The 24,030-nt window shown below is 35.1% G+C and overlaps 2 protein-coding genes across 2 annotated transcripts; both read right to left on the minus strand.

Moving 5' to 3' along the window:
* Positions 1-11,270: 11,270 nt before the first annotated feature.
* LOC132046158 (uroporphyrinogen decarboxylase 1, chloroplastic) lies at positions 11,271-14,713 on the minus strand. The gene is made up of 4 exons (XM_059436717.1): positions 14,307-14,713; positions 13,384-13,668; positions 12,327-12,562; positions 11,271-11,844 (listed from the first exon to the last, which is right to left on the minus strand). Exons 1-4 carry the CDS (start codon positions 14,631-14,633, stop codon positions 11,679-11,681), a joined length of 1,014 nt encoding a protein of 337 aa, XP_059292700.1. The 5' UTR covers positions 14,634-14,713; the 3' UTR covers positions 11,271-11,678.
* A 6,293-nt stretch (positions 14,714-21,006) lies between these two features.
* LOC132046161 (peptide-N4-(N-acetyl-beta-glucosaminyl)asparagine amidase A-like) lies at positions 21,007-23,729 on the minus strand. Its single transcript, XM_059436722.1, has 2 exons — positions 23,181-23,729; positions 21,007-22,329 (listed from the first exon to the last, which is right to left on the minus strand). The coding sequence occupies exons 1-2, from the start codon at positions 23,600-23,602 to the stop codon at positions 21,024-21,026; spliced, it is 1,728 nt and encodes a 575-aa protein (XP_059292705.1). The 5' UTR covers positions 23,603-23,729; the 3' UTR covers positions 21,007-21,023.
* Between the last annotated feature and the right edge of the window lie 301 nt (positions 23,730-24,030).

Consider the following 24,030-nt stretch of genomic DNA (forward strand, 5'->3'; position numbering starts at 1 on the left):
ACTCCTTACCTATTGGAGGGAAATGTATGAGTTTCCATTTTGTTCATGACATGATTTGGGAGTTGGACTTTATAGGTTCTGAGTTGAAAATGTACATCTGGAGCTCTGGAATAGAAATAACACGTGATAGCTAGTCTTTTTGAGCATCTATAATTAAAACATTGCGATATTTAAAAATTATTTAAAGTTTAATCAGTTTGACAAATTTTAGACTGCACATGCTGCTGATGTTGTTGTGATTTCTTCTTGTCCTCCTCTAGCTTCTCCCAAGGCCTAAAAGGGTCTGAATTTGAATTGCACTAGAACTTCATACCTGTTGTTTCAACCTCATACTCGACTATATATATGAAGTTGATTATGAGAAGATTAACTTTAGAAACTTTATAAATTTCGACTATGCTTTAAATTGGAGTCCTAAAAACGGCTATTTGTGTGCTTCCCCTACTTATTTTTTCTCTCGCTCACACACACATATATACACTGTAATGCCAAGGTGTTCATGTTGCTTATGTTAATTACATCGCTTGTCTGCATTCTTTGGGTGCTTACAGTATCGTATCATTTTGTCTTCATAAATGAGTTTAATCTATGTGCTACTCTCTTTTTCTTTCTTGTTTCTTTCAAGCTCTAGCATTTTTTTCTAAGTTAATCACAGACTAATGCTTGTTGAAAATAAAAGATACACATAACACTGATTTAGGCATTTTGTTCACTTAATTCTTATAAGAGTGATTCTAACAATATTTACCCATTATAGTTACTAGTTGTATATTACGAGTTTAAGCTGGAATCACAAGAGATTGATACTCCCTTTGTCCCAATTTATGTGATACATTTTCCTTTTTAGTCTGTCTAAAAAGGAATGACACATTTCCTTATTTGGCAACAATTTAACTTTTAACTTTTAACTTTAAACTTTACCTTTTACGCTTAACGAGATGATCTATAACTATACATATATCTTTGGCTTATTTTAGGCCACAAGATTCAAAAGTCTTCTTTTATTTCTTAAACTTCGTACCCAATCAAACTATATCACATAAATTGAGACGGAGGAAGTATTCATGTTCGCGTCCGACTAAATTCAGATTAGAGCATTGGAGGTAAAACGCTTTCTAAGAAAGATGACTTCATATCCAAAGCTCGAACCGTAGATCTCTGCTTAATAACAAAGGAACTCATCTTCCACCTTGCCCATGGAGTATTATATATCACATCCTAATTGGAGTAATAACTAGCTAATTAAGGATGGTAATTTTTTTCTTCACACCTTTATGATATACTATTTGATAGCTATAGACCTTTGATGTGATAAGCCATTAAATTCCAGCATTATTTGTAGTTATCTAGGGCCTACTCCGTAAGAAATTTCTCTACCAAGCAAATGTCATATAGGGTAACATGTGAGATTGTCTTATCCAAAGATTTGAATTGTTCGAGTGTAAACACATGCATTTTTTTTTATTTTATGTCTGTGTATGTAACATAAACCCTCCCTTCCCCCCACTCCCCAACTCCCCCTTCATCTTTTTTTTTTTTGATTTTTCACCCAATGTCATGTATCCATGTTCGGGTCCGACTAAATTTTGGAGCATTGAAGGTAGAACGCTCTTTAAGAAAGGTGACTTCATATTCAAAGCTTGAACCGGAGATCTCTGCTTAATAACAAAGGAACTCATCCTCCACCTTATCCATGGAGTATATATATCACATCCTAATTGTAGTAATAACTAGCTAATTAAGGACGGTAATTTTTTTCTTCATACCTTTATGATATATTTGATAGCTATAGACCTTTGATGTGATAAGCCATTGAATTCCAGCATTATTTGTAGTTTATCTAGGGCCTACTCCATAAAGAGATTTCTTTACTAAGCAAATCTCATATAGGGTAAGAACCACCATAACACCTAGCTAATAGGGAATAAAAATCAAACTCATAATATACATGTATATGCCTTAGTGTTCTTTTTTCTATAGCATAGACTTTTAGGTTATTCTATGGAATTGAAATATCATTCTCGAAAGCTTAATAACATTATTGTGTTTCTTTTGTGGGAGAAAAAATCTTGACCACCAAAATAGAATTAGTGATACTTTAATTAGACAACAATTTAAGAATTCCAGTCTAGCAATATAAACGAAACCACATTTAGAGAATATCATAATTTATAATTTAGTGGTATAGATGAATCCTTCCTTCAACATATGTGGACTCGATTCACGCTCTCTCTCTCTTTCCATCCCCTTCTCAGAGATTTTTTTTTTCTCATAAGTTACTAATTAATTAAGGGATAATTTGAGGGAGAGGGACATATTGAGGACTCGTTAACCATGCTTTATTTTTAACACGACATGTTTAATTTCAACAACAACGACATACTCAATGTGATCTCACAAGTGGTCGGTCTGGAGAGGGTAGGTTGTGCCTGTACGTACGCAGACCTTAACTATATTAATTTCAATATAATTAAATTCATGAAAACCGTTCAGCAGAATCCATTCTTGTGAAGATTATAATTAATTACTGAACTTTTCCAAAATGATCTATTCAGTTTTCGGGGAAAAAAGAATCCTCTCAATTTACCAACACCTTTGTGAGTACTAGGGTCATGAAAACCATGTTTTCCAAAGCGGAGTCAGCTATATTATCCAATAGGAGTAATATGATTAATGTAAAATAAAATCATATCAACCTCATGAATTCCATTGTATTTCCAAATACCGAGTTTTTCTCGTGAATAAGTATAGTTTATCTCGTTTCTTATCGAATCCGATAAAGATAGAGGAAAGAAAATTTCATACATGTTGAGGGTTAATAGAAAAATGTAATGAAAAATCATATAACAAAAATATTTGTATATTATCACTCATTTACGGGTTTTACCACCCACACACCAACTCTTCCCTCCCCTCAGAAGCGGGGTTGGTAGAAGTCCAGATATGAGTTTAGCCGAATTCAGTAGCTTTTGTTCAAACAAATGTATTTGTACATATATTAAATGTAAAACTCACTTATTAACATTTGAAGTCATTGTTCCAAAATCCATAACTCATAAATTGGAATCTTGCTCCGCCTCACCCCAAAAATAATGTTATAGGAAAAATAATTGATTGAGAACTGCAAAAAGCTTAAAGACATTCTAACCGTGTTAAAGAAGGCGATAATCTTATAAATATTCTCATGGAAGGAGCCATGGTTAATTAATTCGTAAAAAACCAATGAGATTATGTACAAGTTTTCGTAGATATAAACTGAGAATAAAGTGAAAAGGGAAGAGCAATACCAAATAACATATGAGAAAAAGGAGATTTTGCCCTGCAAAATGGGCTCCCACGTAAAAGCAAGAGACACCATATCTACAGAATATTAAGAAATTATAAGAGGCCCTACTGCTGTTTCCAACTTTACCGAAATCTTTCAATTTTTCATTGATAGGGACATTGACTTAATTGTAATTAGTCGCCATTGTACTAATTACTAATCCTCTTTTAAGGGGAAATTTTCTAGGTTTAATTAAGTCTTTAAAAATTATAGGTTTTGGTAAAATCGTAAGATCATGTATAGAGGTCAGTGATGCTGACGCCTGCTCAGTGTCAAAAGGTTTAGAAAGTGGTAACCTAATGACCCCCACTCAGTGGTAGATTGTCGAAGGAGAGTCAAATGACATTTCTTCGACGGAAAATTATGAAATATATAGGTTAAAATGTTTTGATATGTATATATTACTAGTGACATTTGGTCCATGCTAAGCCCGGGCTCAAAATTAAGATTAAAAGTGTCACGCCCCGAACCATGGCCTGGGCGAAATACGGCACTCGGTGCCTTACTGCATGTGACCGAGCGAACCACATGGCTTCTTTGAATCATCATGAGGCATAACATGAGCGGAATATAATGTGAATGCATGATGAGCCTTTACAAAATGCAATACGTCATAATACTTAATCAAAATACTTGTTTAAACATGAGTGCGGAAATAACATGAATGAGCCAAAATGGCTATACGACTCCGAAAGTGTGACATGACATAACTGACTTGTCTAGTCTATGAAACCTCTAACATAAGTCTGAACATGAAAAACATACTCGCTGGGATAAGGCCCCTAGCATACCTTAGATGCATAGCTAATCATTAAATAAAGAGATGACTAAACCCCGAATGAGATGGGGCTCGCAATAATGGGCGATACGAATCTTTGTCCCTGCGAGCGGATGTGTCGTCACGTAAATACGACCACTGCGTTGTGAAATGCGAGCCCGGGGCAAATAAAAGAGGACGTCGGCATATTGCATATCGGTATGTAAAGCAAGCGAAGAAATAACATGGGACATGGAATAACATGATAAGAATCAAGCGAAAACATGATCATGAACATGAGTACATATACATATATATCATGCATAAAGTATCGTGAGTAGGGAGAGCAGTAAATATAACCGATAACATGGTCTGGTACTTGCGTCCTACCAACAGAACACTCATACCTTGCCAGGGACATGAGGTTTAATAATATTATGAAAGGATCCAGTCATTATGAGAGATCGCCCGCGACATGGGTGGAGAGATCCTCATCCTACGGTGGCTACGTAGTTTCAGGCTATCTGAAGCCCTCCTCGGTAATTAAAGCAACTCCCAAAAACATGGACATGTAAAATAAGTTGCATTTGCTGCCCATGGTTTTCATAAATATAACTTGCTTGTACATGGATATCATGAATTATAGCTTGCTTGCATGAACTTGTAAAACATGTATAGTATTTTTTTGAAAATAGCATAATATATCATAAACTAGCATGCATGAACCCATGGAATGGGATATATGGGTTTTTCATAGATCACGGACAGATTCTTAATAATCATAAAGAAATATAAAGAACTCAATGATGGAATTATAGCAATTCATACATAATATAATCATGGACATGGACCTAGGGTTATCATGAGCATGGTATAGAAACCCTAGTTTTCGTAAAGAATAATAATTTATGAATTATGAGGCGTGGGGAAGAACAATGATGTTCCCACACGTAGATAGTAACTCTACATACCTAGTAATGCTCCAAACTTGAATTAAATACTTTAACTTTGAAGAAGATTTCCAAAATCTTGAGTTCTTGAACCTTGAGATGGGTTTTCTTGAAAACCCTAGTTTAGGAATGATGATTTCTTGTTTAGATTACAAGGATATGTATTAGAATGGACTTGGAATGATTAGAATCGGCTTACCTTGGTGTTCTTGATGATGGGAGAGAATAAAAGGTCGTTCTAGGGCTTGGGGGTGTGAAGAATGAAGTGAAAAAGCCTTAAAACGAAGTTTTAAAATTGCTATCGGACCCATTTTACGCCCTATTTTACGCCCCGTAAAAGTTTTACGGACCTTAGATCCCACCGTAAATCAATTACAGTGATTTGGGCTTTTTGGACCAGTTTTACGGCCCAAATCTACGGCCAGTATAATTTTTACGGCCCGTAGATTCCACCGTAAATCGACATAACACTGTTTTAGTAAAACAGGCATAACTTTTTGTACAGATTTCACCTCCATAATATACCGTCGGAAAGGTATTTCAAAGATCTACAACTTTCAAGAAGGAAATTTTTCCAAATTCCTTACATAATTTTCCGTATACTCATTTTAATTGAGATATGGTGCAAACTCACTTGAAAACACGCTCCGTAGGGTAGCTTCCGACTTTACTTTGCTCAAGGACTCTTCCCATGTCTTGATTGGGTTTCAAACACCATTTATATACTACTCAAATTGGGTTCATTATACCCCCGTCTTACGAGTCAAATCTCAGCCCGAATGCACGAGGTGTTACAAAAAGTTATTTGTAATTATTTATAATTATTTTTTTTGCTTTTTTTTTTTATATTAAGTTATTAAAAAATTAGTTTGACAGTCTTTGCAAACTTTTAAAAACAAAAGACTTAATGTTTAAATTGAACAAAAGTATTTAAAAATTGAACATAGATTTCTTTTGTCCTTACTTTAGACTTTCTTTTTACCTTCAAACATTTACATGACATAAAGTCTCTTATTTTTTGTTATTTATTGAATTTTATTTAAATTTGTATTTTGATAATTTCTTGAAATCCAACTTAGTTATAGCATATGTGTGATTAACAACATCCATTATGAACTATAACGTTTTCTTCCAAAAAGAAGAAAAATAATTTGGTTCTAGAGGACATAAGTCATATGAAAAATAATTTGGTCTAGAGACATCAGTTATATGCTACATTTATTCTTTACCGAGATTTTGATGAGGTTACTTATAAAACAAAGATAACTTTTAAATAAAATTTTATACTTTACAATATTTGTAGATGTCAATTCATTTAAATTATACAAAGTATGTTGAAAATAGGAAGAAAATTAATTCTTTTTCTCAATATAATTAAACTTTCCTTTTACTTTCTAAAGTTATGTAATGAGAAAATCACATTTTTTCCTTTTGGTAGTTTAAGTGGAACATTATTTTATAAAATGTATAATTTGATTATTTTCTCAAACAAAATGAAGCTTCAATGCGGCATGATCCATTTAACCATGTTTCACTATGCTAACAAACACTGCCTAACATTTTTTTACCCCTCCCCTTCCCCCCCCCCCCCCCCCACACACACACACACACACAAAAAAAAAAAAAATGATACTCAAGATCACAAAAAAAAACTTACTCCCTTTTATCACAAGTTGTTTGACATTACTACTGCTTGAAAAACTAAAAAATTATTTCATTAACAACATTTTTTCAAAGATGTTCTCAACATTTTTAACTACTGCATTAAGTTTGGATTATAGTTTCTCTTTATGTAATTTTTAAAGTGTAAATTTATATTAAGAAATATATTTATGAATTCATACTGCGAAGTTAGAAGCAAATGGAGGAAGGGTCAAGGGGGTTCATCCGAACCCCTTTCGATTGAAAATTACACTGTTTGTATATGGTTAAAATTATTTTTTATGTATATATATTAGATGGTAAACCTCCTTTGGCTTCTTTGTGTGTTTACTTTTTCATACTTGAACCCCCTTAGTGAAAATTCTGGATTCACCAATGCGCGTAGTACGCCAGACACTTTTTTTTTTGTAGATGAATGGAGTATAAGCTACATACATTGTTCATTATGTTATCATTTTAGAAAGAGAAAAGACATCATTTCCCCCGGAACTTGGGTTAGAAACTCACTTTAGCAACTAAAAACCGGTAATTATTTACCCCCTAAGCGATAATTTTATGAGTGTATTACACTCGCGCCAAATGCCACATATATGCCACGTCAAAAATTACCAACTCTTCATTTTTTATTTTTCTTTTATTATTTTTTCTCTTTCTTCTACTTTCTCCTCAGTAAACCTTCTTCCGCCCTCCACCCCCACCCACCGCATTGGATTTCTTCATTGAAGTGTCGAAGTCCACCGTATTACATCACGGGAACTTCAAGGTGTCAAACAAGAAATTGATTAGGTTGAAGCCTTCATATACACACAATTTCATTAGGATATGAAGGCAATTACGGATTCACCAATGTCTTCTTTAGCAATGCATAAACATTAAAGAACAAATACAACTATCCTTGTGGTGAAAGCACGTTTCATTGTCGACTTCCATTACATTTGTTCTTTTGAGTAGATTCATTTCTCCTCCACCAATGAGCTAATCTAATAAATAATTTAAAGAGAAGGAGCCCAAACAATAAGATATTTTCATATTTTCTTTTGTTATTTCCTCTATCGGATGCTTTCCTTTCCAAAATACTCAACTCCTCTTGAACACGAAAATCACACGTATCAATGTATTAAGTTTTCCTAATACTAATAACCAGACAATACGAGAATATAAGAAACGATATTCATTAACTAAACATTGCGCCGCGGACTTTTAGTTATTTTAGAAACTAGTTGTACGCATGATCCGCATAATAAATATAACTAAAAGTACGCCCTCCAAAGATATTCGGCTTGCATTTCTAAGAAAGTATGCCTCGGATCGAGCTTGCATTTTAATCTTCTTAGATAATGTTCCAACTCACATGCTTAATCTCGTTTACAAATTAACAACAATTAACATAAGTATGAATTCAGCTTGAGACAATGCAACCCATAATTCCAAATCCACCGTTTGAATAACAATAACAATTGTCATTTTTATTGTTAACACAAATAACAATAGTAGTAAACAAGTGCATTCAATTGATAACAATAAGCTAAGACAAGAATTGTACAAACCAGATTGTTCCTTGAATATGTAATAAGAAATTAAAGTAACTAGAGCTTAATAACAAAACCCGAACAACACTAGAGAGAGAAACCAACATGACAAAGCAAATGTCAATTTTATGCAAATGTCAACTTTATGCATTTGAATCAATACGAATTTGAATTTGGTTTGTTAACTCAACATAATTTAATCTCTTTATTTGTGTCAAATCAAACCCATAAATTAAATCTATATACAAAGAAACAAAGAAGAAGAAAAAATAGTGGGAGCTGTTTGTTGAAGTAGAACGCGAGAAAGAGAAGGAAAAGAATAAGAAAGAAAAGGAAAAAGTTAATTTAAAATAGAAAATAAAATATTAAGAAAATCTTAATATATCATCCAATTAGAAGATGACAAGTTGGGATCACTTTTAGTGTTTATTTTTTTCCTCCCACGCGCTTTTAAGAGATTGAGTACACTTTCTTGCCACGTCACCCGTTAAGGGGTAAATAATTATCGTTAAGTTGTTTAGGGGGGTAAATATTAATTAAGTTTAGTTGCTAAAGTGAGTTTTGCTGCCAAGTTCCAGGGGGAAATGATGTCTTTTCTCTTTTAGAAACTATGTAATATTTAAGTACGCATGAACGATATAGGTAATCAACGTACAAACCAAATAATATCCGAAAAAAGTTAATTTTGTTAAACATGAACAATATAGCTAACAACATCTAATTCAAACGAAGATCAATTTTATCTGTTAAATTTTTAAAGTTTCGCATTGGACAATTAAATTCAATTCTTGTGTGCAATACATGTTTAAATTAAGGTAACTGCAAATGTGGTGCATTTTCCCATTCAAGTTACACGTACTGGTGCTTTTTTTTTTTTTTAATTAACATCATCACAGTTCACAATTTCTTATAATTGTTTCAAGAGGAGCTTGAAATTTTCTAAATTTGAGTGTGGCACCCTAAGTAATAAAGAAATATAGTAGGAGTAAAAATATGGCATATGAAAAAGTTAAGTACATGTTACATCATCTTCAAAAAGTTAGTCTAAGGGATTTTGAATTACCAAAAAAGACTTGAAAGTGTTTAATTTTTATATAGCACCTTATAGTAGATGAACTAATAAAAGACAAATATGGGGGCAAATTTGGAAGAAGGAACCTCTTAGTTGGTAAGGCTTAGTTGTAATGTAACTAAAGTCCCAACTAAGTACTAAAAAAAATTGGATTGACCCTTATATAATATAGTAAAGTAAAGTAATATGTTGAATTTTCTTGGCCTTTTTTTTATAGTTACTTAATTTCTTTATGTTTTTTATCTCTTAGTGAAAAATTAACACTAGCTTAACTACAATGAAAGATTAGGCTGACTCACTAATCAAAGTTGTAAGAGCCATGCACAGATCGACGCCTCATGTCTGTCCAATGGCAAAAGGTCAAGAAAAGTTGGTGACCCGATGATATGAGAGGAACCCTCGTACCTATATTATTATATTCAATTAATGAACATGAAGAGGGAACATGGTATTTTAGCTCTATTTTGATTTTCATAATAAATGTGTGAAATAATTTTCATTCTATGATCATCTTTTCATCCTCATTGTCATCATTATTTTCAGCCTTTTGGGAGATTTCCGAACCTAAATCAGCCTTTTTGTCTTGCTCCTAATTGGCATCGTACCATGTTCTTTTGCCCCCTTACAAATCAAGCTAAAATAACAACATATATACCTTTAACTTTTTCAAAAGGTTGTCCATGTTGACTAGGAATGACGAGGATCTTTCTTTTTTCCTTTTATGCTATACCAAATGTAACGGTAAAAAAATTTAGTTGTACCTGGTGTTTATAACATATCGATAGATATATGATATATGTTTAATAATGAATTACGATCACTTAATCATGATAAGGTAATATGATTTGATATAAATATTATCGTGTGCGCCCTGCGGATAAATATTTATCCAATATAACTGACAATATATTTTAATTCCTCAAGATCCAACGTCCTCCAATTAATAATCACCCTATTTTAATTTCTTGTCTTTTTTCTGTTTTTTATTAAATCAATTCTTTTTCTCATCATGCTGTTGATGCATCACATAATAGTGACTCGTGCACATGGAGAAAAATAATGAGAGGAAGCATTAGATTGAAGGGACTTTTTCTATAATATTTGGTCAAACATGTTAAGGCTATATACATCGTATTAAAAAATTAAAAAGCAATAAGCAAGATGAAATGGATGGTAATGAGCCATTGTTGCAGTGGGGGTATCACATTTGTCTCAAATTCTTTCAACACTGATGGAAGTGGGGTTCACTGACTTGATTTGTTTTGCTAATTTGCTGACATAGTCAACTTACTTTTTTCCGGTTAGGTATTTGGCATTTGACATATATTAATCTGATTAATTTAAATTCACGTCAAATAATACTATCAAGGGACAAAACACTTCCTACCAAGAAGTTTTTCATTTTTATTATAAACTATTAGATTACATTACCAGATTTTTGTTTTCCAAGAGAACATCAATTTCTCTATATATTTAAGTATAGTCATGTCTTTGATAACTTTCAATTCTAATGTGAAGGAACAAGTTGAGTAATATCCCATCGAACTGAGTTTTGGAGGCTCATTTCATAGATAACGAGCGAGGTACAAGCACCTACTCCTATCAAAGTGAAAAGCCGCAAGTAGAACGAGTCGAATTGAAAATACAAGATGGAGCTTTACATGTTTGAACTTCCAAAACCACTGCAATTATAGTTGAAAGCTAATGAGCTTCTATGGAAACATTATGGTTACTTATAAGAAGAGAGAATGATAGAAGAACTAATAAAAAGGGCAGCGCAGTGCAAGATCTATCTGTATAGATATTATCATCTACATCCAAAAAGTCGTATGCTTTGGAAGAAATTTGTACAGTCTGGGAAAGGGTTCTGATTGATCAAAGAAAAATCTATTTCAACCGACATGCGCTTAACCACGGCCATATATAATGTAGAAGTCGCACTTGAATTGGGTGGACAATTAGCTAGAGCAACGGATGAGATGGGAGCAGAGTTGTGGAAAAAGCTAAAAGCATTCTCTACATACAAAAGCACCAAGTACATTTGCTTATGAATGAAGAGCAACTTATTATGTAACAGATTTTCAACCTCCTCGCAGGAAGTAAGAGCAATTTTCCCCTGCCTTGAGCCAGTTGCCACAACCATAGAGATTGATTCCGCAGCTCTAACCCTTAACCTATAGTTCACACGAAGAACTAATAATATGAAGAAATAAGATTAAAGAATGATGCTAGTTTATTCACAAGCATTAGTCTCCTCTACCAATTTAAAGGACCTAAGGTGAACCAGCATCCTAGCCCAGCTACTAAATGAACAAAGACTGCTCTGCACATCAGCTGTTGGTACACAACAAGGCTTCCAGCCTGCATTACAAAATCGTTGTCTTCAAGCTACAACTTTATCCGCCTCAGGCGCCTGATTCTCGACCTTGTCAAAATTGAAGCTTTTAGCAACATCAAAGAAGTGAGCAACGGCTTCTTCAGGCGTACCGACGAGCACACCGTGGCCAAGATTGAGGATGTGACCCGCGGTCCCCGCAGTCTCGACAACCCTGTCCATGAAAAGTAGTCAGAGCTTTTTTCCAGAACTAGCAGAGACGTTGAATGCCCGGCAGGCCCCTTTAAGTTCTGAATGAAGCCTTACAAACAACTATCTAAAACCGACCCCCTCCCTCCAATTTTCGTATTTTTGGGTATGGAGAAAAAGATGAGGTTTCACTTGTCATGACGTCTAAAAATCATTAAATCGCATAGACCATTAGCGTCAAGATGAAGTGGTACATGAAGAAGGCATTAGCAACTTTACATGTCAGGCCCTCTAAAAATCATTACACCAAAGAAAAATATTTTTCTCAAAAAATATTCAGGACTCTAAAACATGAAACCATGATCAAAACTTTCTACACAGCAGATTAATATCATTATTCTAAATTATTAATTAGCATACAGTTCTAAACATATTTTAGAAGTAAATTAGTGTTTAACTATTAACCATAGTGGTGACTACAGCTTAAGGTTCAGTTATGCAACAAACCTTTTAATTTCATCCGTCAATGCAGGAAGAGGACAAAACAAGGTAGCAGGATCCACATTCCCCTGTATACCGATATCCGTTCCCAGTCGCTTCCTTCCATCCGCCATATCCACTGTCCAGTCAAGTCCAATTACATCAACTCCAGTTGTTTTCATCCGTTCAAGAAGTCCACCATTTCCATTAATGTAGAGCACAAGAGGTGTTTGTGGGCATTTTCTCTTAATTATACTAACTATCTGCATTCAAAAATCTGAGAGGTGTTCAAAAAGGAAATAGAATGAGAGAAAGTTTACGTAATGACTAATAAAGGAATGACATTTCAACACAACCGACTATTTAAGCACTCAAAGAATCTCTCTCTAGTCCAAACATCCTCCATGATATGTAACACTTATAGACCATAATCTGTGAACACTTCCATGCCTAATCCACCAAATACTATAAGGACTCATCAAATATATATAACGCATCAGATATCGGATGAAAAGGTTACTTCCTAAATCACATAACTTTTAACTGAATACCAAGACATGTCTTGAAAGCATTATTGAGCAACTCAAACCTTCAAGATGTTTCAATGTTACACAAATAGCCTGTTTGTCCAACTACTCCAAAGCCAAAAGTGTTTTTATATTAAAAAAGTGTGTTTTTTTCAAAATTGAGGTGTTCGGCCAAGCTTTTAGGAGAAGAAAAGGAAAAAGTAGCTTCTCCTCAACGTACATTTTTGAAAAGCCCTTTTGAGAAAATACACTTATAAGCACTTTCTAAAAGCTTGGTCAAACACTAATTTCTGCTCAGAAGTGCTTTTCAAATTAATTAGCCAAACACAAACCGTTTCTCAGCAAAAGTGCTTTTTTGGAAAGCACTTTTCAAAATAAGTTGCTTTTAGAAGCTTGGCCAAACAAGCTAAAAGTTGGAAATCCAGTAAGCTTTCGCTATTGACCTCCCCGTCCAGCCTACACCCCCAAAAAAATGTGACAAAAAGGTGCTATTTGAGCAGAAGGACATTTGGTAATTTCTCTGACTAACAAAAAAAAAAAAAAAGTTTCTAGGTTACCTCATCAATATAAGGCTTTGACCAGAGGTCCCACATATGAGGTGGGAGTTGTCCACCCCATGAATCAAATATCTGGATGCAATGAGCTCCAGATTCCACTTGATAAACAATATACTCAGCAATTGCTTTTGACAAATGAGATAATAGAGCTCTCAAAACATGTGGAGCGGAATGGCACATGTCCTTAATTGTTGTATATGTGCGAGTTGTACCTCCTTCAACTATGTAGGTAGCAATTGTCCAAGGAGCTCCAACAAAACCCAAAACTGCAGCTTGCTCTCCAACCTGACATTAATCCTTTAGCTTTTATATCTTTGTCCGAGAAAATGACAAAAATGGTCCCTTATGTTTCAGGTTAGGTCCAAAATAGTCCCTAAGTATGCACAGAACACTTTTGTTCCTTTAAGTTTTCCAAAAGCTAAAACTTTAGTCTCGTCAATATCTATCGAACTCTATCTGTTAAATTTGACGGGGTGAAAATAGAAAAGTAGCGGGACTCACATTTAGAGGTACAATTTTTCTAGGTTCTGCTATTTATTTCTAGAGTCTGGTGCAACTTTTTGAGGTATAATTCCTGCTACTTTTTTTTTTTTATAATATCTTTTTAGTGTCTAGTGCAGTTTTTTGTGTTGCATATTATAGGATTTAATGTGACTTTCTTGGTGTTTATGGTTAAATCTTTTCTTCCGTTGTTTCCGTTAAATCTAATGAACATAAATTGTTAAATATTTGCCGGAAACTAAAAGTGTTGACTTTTGACAGACACTGTTCAGTACATAGTTAAAGGACTATTTTGGACCTACCCTCAAATGTGAGGGACCATTTTTGTCATTTTCTCTACTTTGTCCCATTAAATATTACATGAAGAGATATCATAGTAAGAATCCTATAAGCAAAAAATAGCATGGAATTAATAAAGATACCTCCTTCCGCAAAATTCTAAGTGAGTCTCCCACGAATTGTAGTTTCTCCAAGTCAAGGGAGTGCAATGACTTCAATCCCTCTTCGGAACGGATGGGAGACTGAATGACCGGGCCTCTCACTTCTTCAATGTCGAATTGGACACCAAATGCGGGTAGTGGGGTAAGTATGTCGGAAAAGATGATTACTCCGTCTGGACGAAAAGCTTCCCAGGGCTGCAAAGAAATTTCCACTATGAGATCAGTTGTCTCTGATCTCTCTCTGAAGGATGGATGTTTCTCTGCAAGCTTTCTGTAAATAGCCATATACCTTCCCGCTTGGCGCATCATCCATGCAGGCGGACGACTCACCTTTTCTCTTCTTGCAGCCTTCACCAAAAGTGGATCTGAAACACATACATTTGGAAGCACAGAGTTGAGTACCCCACAAAGGATCTGGAAGATGAACTAAAGTGAAGTGCCACAGAAACCTGATAGCCTGACCTGACCTGACCTAGAGCCCGTTTGGATTGGCTTATAAGTTGTTTTCAGTTTTTTTGAGTGTTTGGCTGGCCAGCTTAAAGCCATTTTGTGCTTAAAATAAGTCCAAAAAAATAATTCGGCCCGTTTGGCTTAGCTTATCTAAAACAGCTTATAAGCTGAAAACAACTTATAAGCCAAAAAAAATAAGTTAGGCTACCCCAACTTTTTTTTTTTTTTTTGGCTTATAAGCTGCTTTTTTTAAGCCCAGCCAAACAAGCTCCTAATGACTTCCCCGCTCTGGTGCAAAGGGACTAAAGAGCTTACAACAACAACAACAACCACATACCCAGTGAAATCCCACACAGTGGGGTCCGGGGAGGGTAGAGCGTACGCAGACCTTACCTCTACCTTGTGAGGTAGAGAAGCTGTTTCTGGTAGACCCTCGGCACAAGAATAAGCAATGCAAAGCGGTATAAAAAGTCATGGCAAAATACTATAGAAAGCATGATAGAGCTGACTGGAAGAACAAGGAGACACTAATCGAAGTACAAGAAATAATAAATAGTAACAGAAATCGAAAGACAAGGAACTGCAAGAATAATACTACGATTAACTAGTGTGAAGGATAAGTAAGACAACACTCAACTACTTACTAACCTTCCACCCTAATCCGTGTCCTCCATAACCTCCTATCTAAGGCCATGTCCTCGGTAAGCTGGACCTGCACCATGTCCTGTCTAATCACCTCTCGTCAATACTTCTTCGGCCTACCTCTGCCTCTCCTAAAACAGTCCATAGCCAACCTCTCACACCTCTGCACTGGGCCATCCGAGCTTAGAGGCATATAAACACCATCCACTCTTACAACGAGAGACCAAGTAAATCAATAGTTACAGCATACATGGTTCCACAACAAGCTGTGAACACCTTGAATCAGAACTAGAGCACTCTTTTGAGCTTTTAAGTTTATTTCGGTATTTGCTTATTATGGAAGAGAAGAAATCATTGGAACACTCAAGACACTTTCCTTAAGATTAAAAACATCAACAAATTAAATCTTATATTCTACCAGAGGCACAATCATAAGCTAGTATCCAGAGGGATCAAACAAGTTATAACTTATAACATTGTCCTTCTACAAATATATTACCTATTTGATAAGGTACTAATATGATATAATCAAACACATGTCATAGTGATCAAGATATAATTGTTGTAAAGGTACTCTATTTGTTTTACACCAAGTTAAGAGTGATAAAAGTATTTGAGAAAATGTACCCGCAAGGGTGGCTCAGTTGGTTGAGCATGAAGCTTTCATAATAGAGGTCTCAAGTTCGAAACCCCCTGCCTACAACAGCAGGGGATTCGCCTTCTGGGTCGAGCTCGTCGCACGGGCTTGCCTAGTGCGGGTTACCTCTCCAAAGGTGGTTTGCGAGCTATTGCATGGAGAGGTGAGTTTCGTGCCGCACCCGAAGGGTAGCGGCTGCGGGTTCCCATGTCATCAAAAAGAAAAAAATGTAATGCTACAAAGAAACGATCAAATTGAAATAAGAAAGAAGAAAAAGATCCATAAGTTCCATTCTAAATCCGGACTAAAAAAGATTGCAGCTTGCTTGTAACAACAATTTCAAGACAACTTAACAACTTCGCTAGCTTCTCACCTTTTCCATTGAGACCCCAATTAAGCACTACAGTCCATTTTGTAGAACTATCCACCTGCACTACTCCCCCCCTCTCTCTCTCTGCCAGTGATTTCTATGCTAACAATGGATGCATGTTCCTGCACCCATGGTTGGACTAAACTAGTTACGACTCGAAATTGAGGAAGCGTGATTCTGCATAAAGCTCTTTTCTCCTTTCCATCATCAACACAATACAATTTCATCCACCTCGAAATCCATCCACTAAGATGTAAGATCCTGATTTACTCGGTAGCGAACCAAAACCATAGTTTACCAGCTTTAAGGATCTAAGCAAAATCTATACCAAAGGGTCCACAGATGTTACTACCTCCATCCAATTTTTACATGACTGAACTACTATTACATAGTCAAAAAGAATTTTCTTCGACAATGGTTTTTCAATATCTTTTAAATATTATATTTTACAATAATACCTTGATCTAGTTGCTAAAAATGTAAACTTTATTCGAAATTTATGGAAACATGCCTGAATGCACACAAAAAATTAAGTACTTCGACCCTTGTACACCTATAGAGCAACATACCGAGTGTGGTCCCACAAGTGGGGTCTGGGGAGGGTGGAGTGTACGCAGACCTTACCCCTACCTTTGCGGGATAGAGAGGTTGTTACTGATAGACCCTCGTACACCTATCACATCATTTATTTTGGGACAGAGGGAGTATTCCTTACTATAACAACAACAACAACTATTACGTCTTAGTCCCAAACAAGTTGGAGTTGGCTATATGAATCCTCACGTCTTCATTTAAGCTCATTTCATATCATCATCGTACTAAAACGAAGTAAAAGTGAAAAATAAGTTACTCCTTCCGTCTCAAAATATTTGTCATGTTTCACTTCTCAAGTTTCAAACTACATGAACTTTGACGAACATTTTAAGACATACATACCTTTTTGTCATATTGATATGAGAAGAAGTGCAACTTGTAGTACTTCTCTTATAGTTCTTGAATATCTTAATTTTTAAATACTGAATTAACCTAATCCAATTTAGCTCCAAAGATGACTCAAACTGACTCTCGAGAAGCGAAATGTAACAACTATTTTGGGACACAGGGAGTACTATAACAACAACAACAACAACAAACCCAATGAAATCCCACAATGTGGGGTCTAGGAAAGGTAAAGTGTACGGTGCCTTACCCCTACCTTGGAAGATTGTTTCCGAAAGACCCTTGGCTCAAGAGAAAACATGTCGAGAAAGGTCAGATAAGGGGCAAGCAGTTCAAAGCAGTATGAAAATGAAACTAGCGACAACGAATAAATCATGATAAAGCAGTCTGAAAAAAAAGGAACAGTAGCTACAAAAAAAAAAAATACAAGTATATGCAAGAAAATCAAAATATATGAATAAAGAAAAAGTCAACTATATGGGCTTATAGATATATACCAGAAGAAGAGGCCCAAACTGTGTTAGCATTGAGCTTTGTGAGTTTAGCAGAAACCCCATTTGGAAGAAACCCTGATTGCACAAACAAGCTTGATGATTTCCACCCTAATCCAAGATTGCAATAACTACTACAACACCCACTGCAAAAAAAAAAAAAAAAAAGGCTTTAACAAATTATATACAAATAAAGAATTGGCAAAAAAGAAACTACTTATAGAGAAATAAGAATGTGCAACAAGTAAAAAAAATTCTGTGTTAAAAAAGCTTAAATCTTGTTGTTAAAAATACACTACTTTAAACATTTTGTACATATAAAGCATTGGCAAACAATGGACTAATAATAAAGAAATGGGAATTGCATAAAAGGAAAAATTGTGTGTTGAAAAAGCTCAAACCTTGTTGTTGTTGTTAATGGAGAAAAACCCAAAAAAATGCTTACTTTAAAAAAATTATTTACAAGAAAAAGAATTCAAGAAATGGGGATGTGTAAAAAGGGAAGAATTTTGTGTAGAAAAAAGACACAGACCTTGTTGTTGTTGTTAATGGAGAAAAACCCATGGCTAACTGAGCAGTATGTGTTTTCTCCTTTCTCCTTATCTTTCTTTTTTGGCTAACTGCCAAAAAAAGGGAGAAAGAAAGATGGGGAAGTTGTGTATTTGGCAGTAAAAAATATTTATAATCCTTAACCAAAATACACATATTACATTAGAGGTTTATACATATGCTTTGAATCTGCCAGCTACTTTTTTTTTTTTTAACATGAACGACTATTTAAATTAATTTCTGAAAAAATGTTTTCTAAGTGTAATGAATTAAAAGTATTTAGCTATTAGTAAAAATTGGTAAATTTTTGGTTTTCCTCATAAGTTTTGTTGAAACTTTTTTTTTTTTTTTTTTTTTTTTGGGTTAAAACTTCTGATAGGAGAGGATGAAGACAGCCGATTAGGGTTGGAGGTTAGTATGTAGTTGAGCGTTATCTTGCTTTTTAACGGAATTAGGCTTGGTTGTAATCTGGAGCACCGTGTCCGTCGTAATATTATCCTTTTTACGTAGTTTCTTGCTTTTTGATATACGTAAACATGTGTTGTTTACTGTGTTTTGGTCATCGCATTGGTTTTCTTTAGTGTTGTATTTCCTCTTTTATAACTATTCTGCTTTGCTGCACCCGAGTCGAGAGTCTTCCGAACACAACCTCTCTACCTTTACGAGGTAAGGGGTAAAGTCTACGTACACTCTATCCTCCCAGAACCCACTTATGAATTACACTGAGTATGTTATTGTTGTTGTATAATATTACCTATAATTAGAAAAATAGTCTTATTTTTGCTCTTGACTCCTAATGAAGCTCCCATTTGAGGGTTACTTTAAATCATAGTAAAAAATGACGGTAAATTTGGATCTATCTCAGAGATTGTTTAACTCTCTTATTTCAACCTAATTGTTAAGCATATACTTGGCCTTCCACTTTCACTTTCATAATATGTTACTCGTTAACTTAGAAAATATGCAAGCCTAAACTACTTTTCTTTTACCTCCCTCCCTTCTGCTGTTTTCTTCTTTCAACCTCAAGCATAGCATCAATTTTTTTCATTTATCCGGGTTAAAAGAAAAAGAAATAACACAAATTGTAGCAATGGTAAAGTTGTCTGAAAAAAGAAATAACACAATTTGAGTCGTGAAATCAGCCACTAATGCTTGCATTAGGGTGTGCTGCCTACATCATACATATCCTTTGCGATGTTGCCCTTCCTCGGACTTGGTTGCCTACATCACACCCTTTGGTGTGCGGCTCTTCCCTGGACCCTGCATGAACGTGGGATGTTTTGCGTGCACAAGACTGGCCTTTTTAGAAAAAATAGCAAAAATTCTTATTATAGTTAGTTTACTTGATCAAAGATATCTCAATGGAACTGATTCTTACCAATCAGAAATAGGAAAAAATGTTAGACGGAAAGTGAAAGATGCCTTCGCTCTTCATATTTCAGCAAGGTTTTTTCTGAATTGGTAAGTGCATTATTAATATAGCACTAAGAAGGTGCAGGCAAAAGTATTTACAAGGAACAAAACGAACAAACCTTCCTATTCTTAGACAAATGATCCATCATTTACATAGTTCTGTATACACAAAAATGGAAAACACTAGGAAATGGTTCATCTTGATCTTTTCAGAAGAGTTTCTTTTATCTTCATAGCGCCTCGTGTTTCTCTCCCTCCAGACTGTCCGCTATATGCAAGCCAGGATAGTTTGCCACCATTTCTTTTGTCGGAGATCTTGCATCGAATGTTCCAACACTTCAGTAGATCACAGGTCTGTCGTCCTCTTTTTGGAGGTTATCCTGTGTTAAACAAGCCCCTCTTGCAACAAACCAACACTTTGTAAGGTGCACTTGTTTTCCAGAATTGCTTCAACTAATTGAGATTGAGTTTCAAAGTGCAATGACATATGTTAACAGCAGAAGTCATCTGTGTATAGTACTACTAATTAAAAGAAGGCGTTCTCGGAACTAACGAAATACAGAGACTCTTCTCATAACTAACGAAATCCAGAGACCATATCTGAATCAAAATAGATCATTTCATTCTGAACATAGGATTACAAATCATACTTGCTCCCACTAGATCAAGATATAGCAAGTTCCTAAAACAATACCTTAGAATATAGCTTCGAGCTAAAGAGAAGATAAAGTTCCAAAATATAGCTTTTGTTGCTTCTCAGCCAGAAACATTTCCCTTTGAACCAATAGGAAGAGAAACATAGTATACTTATACCAAATACCTAACTGCAAACGAAACACGCCGAAAATGCCCAAGTCATTAAAAGCTGAACACCAACTATTCTCATGAACATGTAGCTGTAGGTAGAAATATCTACACAAGTTGAACTTAAATAGCAAAAGATAAATAGAGTGAAATTTCGAAGACAAATTTTTAGCAGAAAAACATATATCAACAAAGTTATAAAGTTAAGAGGTGCAAGAGTAAAAGAGGCACTGCAGAGGACAACAAGAATACAAACAAACAAAAAAGTCATTTGCATCATAATTACAAGACCATGACACAGTTGCCAATTCCGATCACACCATTCTACATAGAGGCACTCCAGCAGCAAAGGAGTGAAAGACAATGGAATTTGGAAATGTCAGATGAGATTGCCAAAAGACCCTTCAATCAGGAAGAGACCACATTTTACCAATCCTCAAAGGCCAGTGAGACCTAGTACTTTTGCTGCAGCCATTCCTCACTTTATCATAAAGTATCGTGTAATTTGAGCTGCTTATGTTCCTGGAGTAGCAGCACAAATCTTCCTTATATTTATATACTTGTTGGGTACTTCCAAGTCCATTGACTACTAACTGGCCTTTTACAAGCATATAACCCTGCGCTTTTTGCATATTTTTAACAGAACTAACCAAAGATCCATACTTGGAACCCTTTACCCTCTTCTCATCTAATCCCAATGTCAAATTCGATATCGAGGCATAGCTTTGGTTACCTTGATCGACATTGTCAGAATACCACTGGAACAGAAACTTTTTGAAGGACTTAAGTGAGTGAACAGAAGAAGAAACAGTATCATTGAATTCAATTATCTGATCCACTATTTGCAAGTTCCCTTCATTTCCCATGACCATATAGTTGCTATAACTTAAATCTTGAGACGACTCCGTAGTGATCGTTCCATAGGACGACCTTACCCTTCCGGTCAATTTGACCGACCTACTAGCATTTGTGATAAAGGATCCATCAAGACTGGTAAAATTGGTCCGCAGCGAAAAGGAGAGGGGCGGGCAACTGTATTTCAACAACCTTCCTTCCGTTTTCTTACTTTTTCCATCCAACCAAAGATGCAAATTTGCATCAACGTACCACACGTTCAGAGCATCTGCGACCCTAAATGATATCTTATGAGTATTCTCATCTAAAATCTTTCCTAACAATGGCGTAATTTCAATGTCATAGGAAGGAAGATCGAACGAGCCAATTCCACTAATCGGTCTCCAAAAGAGGGGATTCGCACCCCCAGTATAAATCACAGTAAAAGGCCAAACTACACCAACTACCATATCGTCCAAACTAACCACCACTTCCCTAAAAGCTCCATTCCCCGGGATAGTAAGATTAATTGAAGTTATATACTCATTAGGTGGATTTGCATACCAAGACTCATCATTCTCATGAAATGAAACATAAACTTCCAATACCGCTCTATACACATTTTGGGGAATCTTGAAATCTTTCGACTGTACATCAGTCGAATTTTCAATCTCAAACCACAACCCATCATTCAACTGCGAATTTCTTGAAATGGGTATAGTCAAATCAGCCCCAGAATCAAAATGACCCAATTCTTCTTCAGCAGGATAGAAGTGAACAAAAATTTTCACATGGTAAACCCCGGTATAGGTACTATCAACGATGTTCCCAAGATAAACAGCAAGATTTTGATCTTTCATAAGCAAAGAAGAGTACCTATAAACACCAAAGAAAGTCCCATCAAATCATAAAATATGCAGCACAAAAAGCTACACCAACAGTAAAAAGATGTAAAAGAGCAGAAATTACACCTCAAAAAGCTGCACCAGCCTCTAGAATTAAATTAAAAATAGCAAAAACTACAAATATTGTAACTCTAAATGTGAGTTCCCGCTGATTTTTTTTTCATAGTTCCACTCAAATCTAAAACAAAGTTTGGAAAATATTTGACGGAGACTAAAAGCGTTAACTTTTGACTAACTTAAAGGACCAAAACATTAAGGGGTTGTTTGGTTGCTAAGCTAGAGTTATGCAGCTATTAGTAAGGCAGGCATTAGTTATGAGAGAATCTATGTATTATTTAATGCAGGATTAGTTATGCAGGGTTTGTTATTCATGTATTAGTTATTCCATCTTCTATACTGCATAAAATAATACATAGATTCCCTCATAACTTATACATGTATTAGTTATGCGAGTTTCTAAATTGCAAACCAAAAACCATATTAGATGTGTTGAATTTTATATATAGCAAAAGAATGCTACCAAACATGGTATTACTTATGCAGGATTTAATACACGAATAACTTAGCTCCTAACCGGCAACCAAATGACCCCTAAGTGCATACTTAAAGGACTATTTTGAACCTATCCTCAAACTTAAGGGACCATTTTTGTCATTTTCTCTAATCAAATCAGCCCCATGATCAAAATCACCTAATTTCAGCTCATTATAGAAATGAACAAAAAATTTCACATGGTACACACAAATATAGGTACTATCAACAATGTTCTCTAAATAAACAGCAAGAGTTTGCTTTTGATTTTTCATAAGCAAAGAAAGATACCTAGTAATGTCCTTTTTAACAGTCCAAACAATCCCATTTGCAGTTGGTTCAGCAGTACAGCTTCTAAAAATCTCAACCCCACTAAGCCAAACACCAAAAATTCTATCAAATTGCCTTCCTTTACAAGTTGCCCTCCATTCCAACACAATCTTGGAAAATTTCTGAGATGGGCAGTTTAAAGGGGGTGTATAATTTGCAAGAACTGGTGGTTTTCCATAAGTAAACCCAAAATCATGTTCAAGAATTAGGTGTGAACAAGGTTTGGTTTTGGGTAGTTTTATTGGCTTTGTGACTTCAAAAAAAGTTATTGGAGTGGCATTATTGGGTAAAGAATCAAGCTGAGTGATGAATTGTTGTCTAAGTGTTGCTGTGGTAAATAAGGGTAGCAAGAAATAAACTAAGAAATGAAAAGAGATAGCCATTGATGATGAACTTTGAGTATCAGCTGGTTAATATATGGATTTTTTAGAGTGAAGAATGAAGTATTGTGAAAATTAGTGAAGTCATTTTCTGGTTTGCTTTATTTAGTACTAGTGCTTGTTCCAAAATAACTCATTAACTTATTAGATGAAATGGTCAAATAGTGTGACATGATGGGTCAAATATAATCCAAACTTAAAACACATAAAATTTAATCTAGGACCATGTCGAGACAGGTGAGATTATAACTCATTTTCTTATTCATTTTGATTCAAGCAAACTTTGAGAGTTTTGTGTAAATTGGATCATAACTCATTTATTGATTAAGGGAAAATATCTAAAAATTTACTGTTGAATTTTGCGAAATAGACCAAATATGTCATCCGTGGATAGTTGAGGTTAAATATAGCTCTATCATTAAATTTCAACC

This window comes from Lycium ferocissimum, unplaced genomic scaffold, assembly GCF_029784015.1.
Source record: "Lycium ferocissimum isolate CSIRO_LF1 unplaced genomic scaffold, AGI_CSIRO_Lferr_CH_V1 ctg97, whole genome shotgun sequence".
In the NCBI taxonomy this organism is placed as follows: Eukaryota; Viridiplantae; Streptophyta; class Magnoliopsida; order Solanales; family Solanaceae; genus Lycium; species Lycium ferocissimum.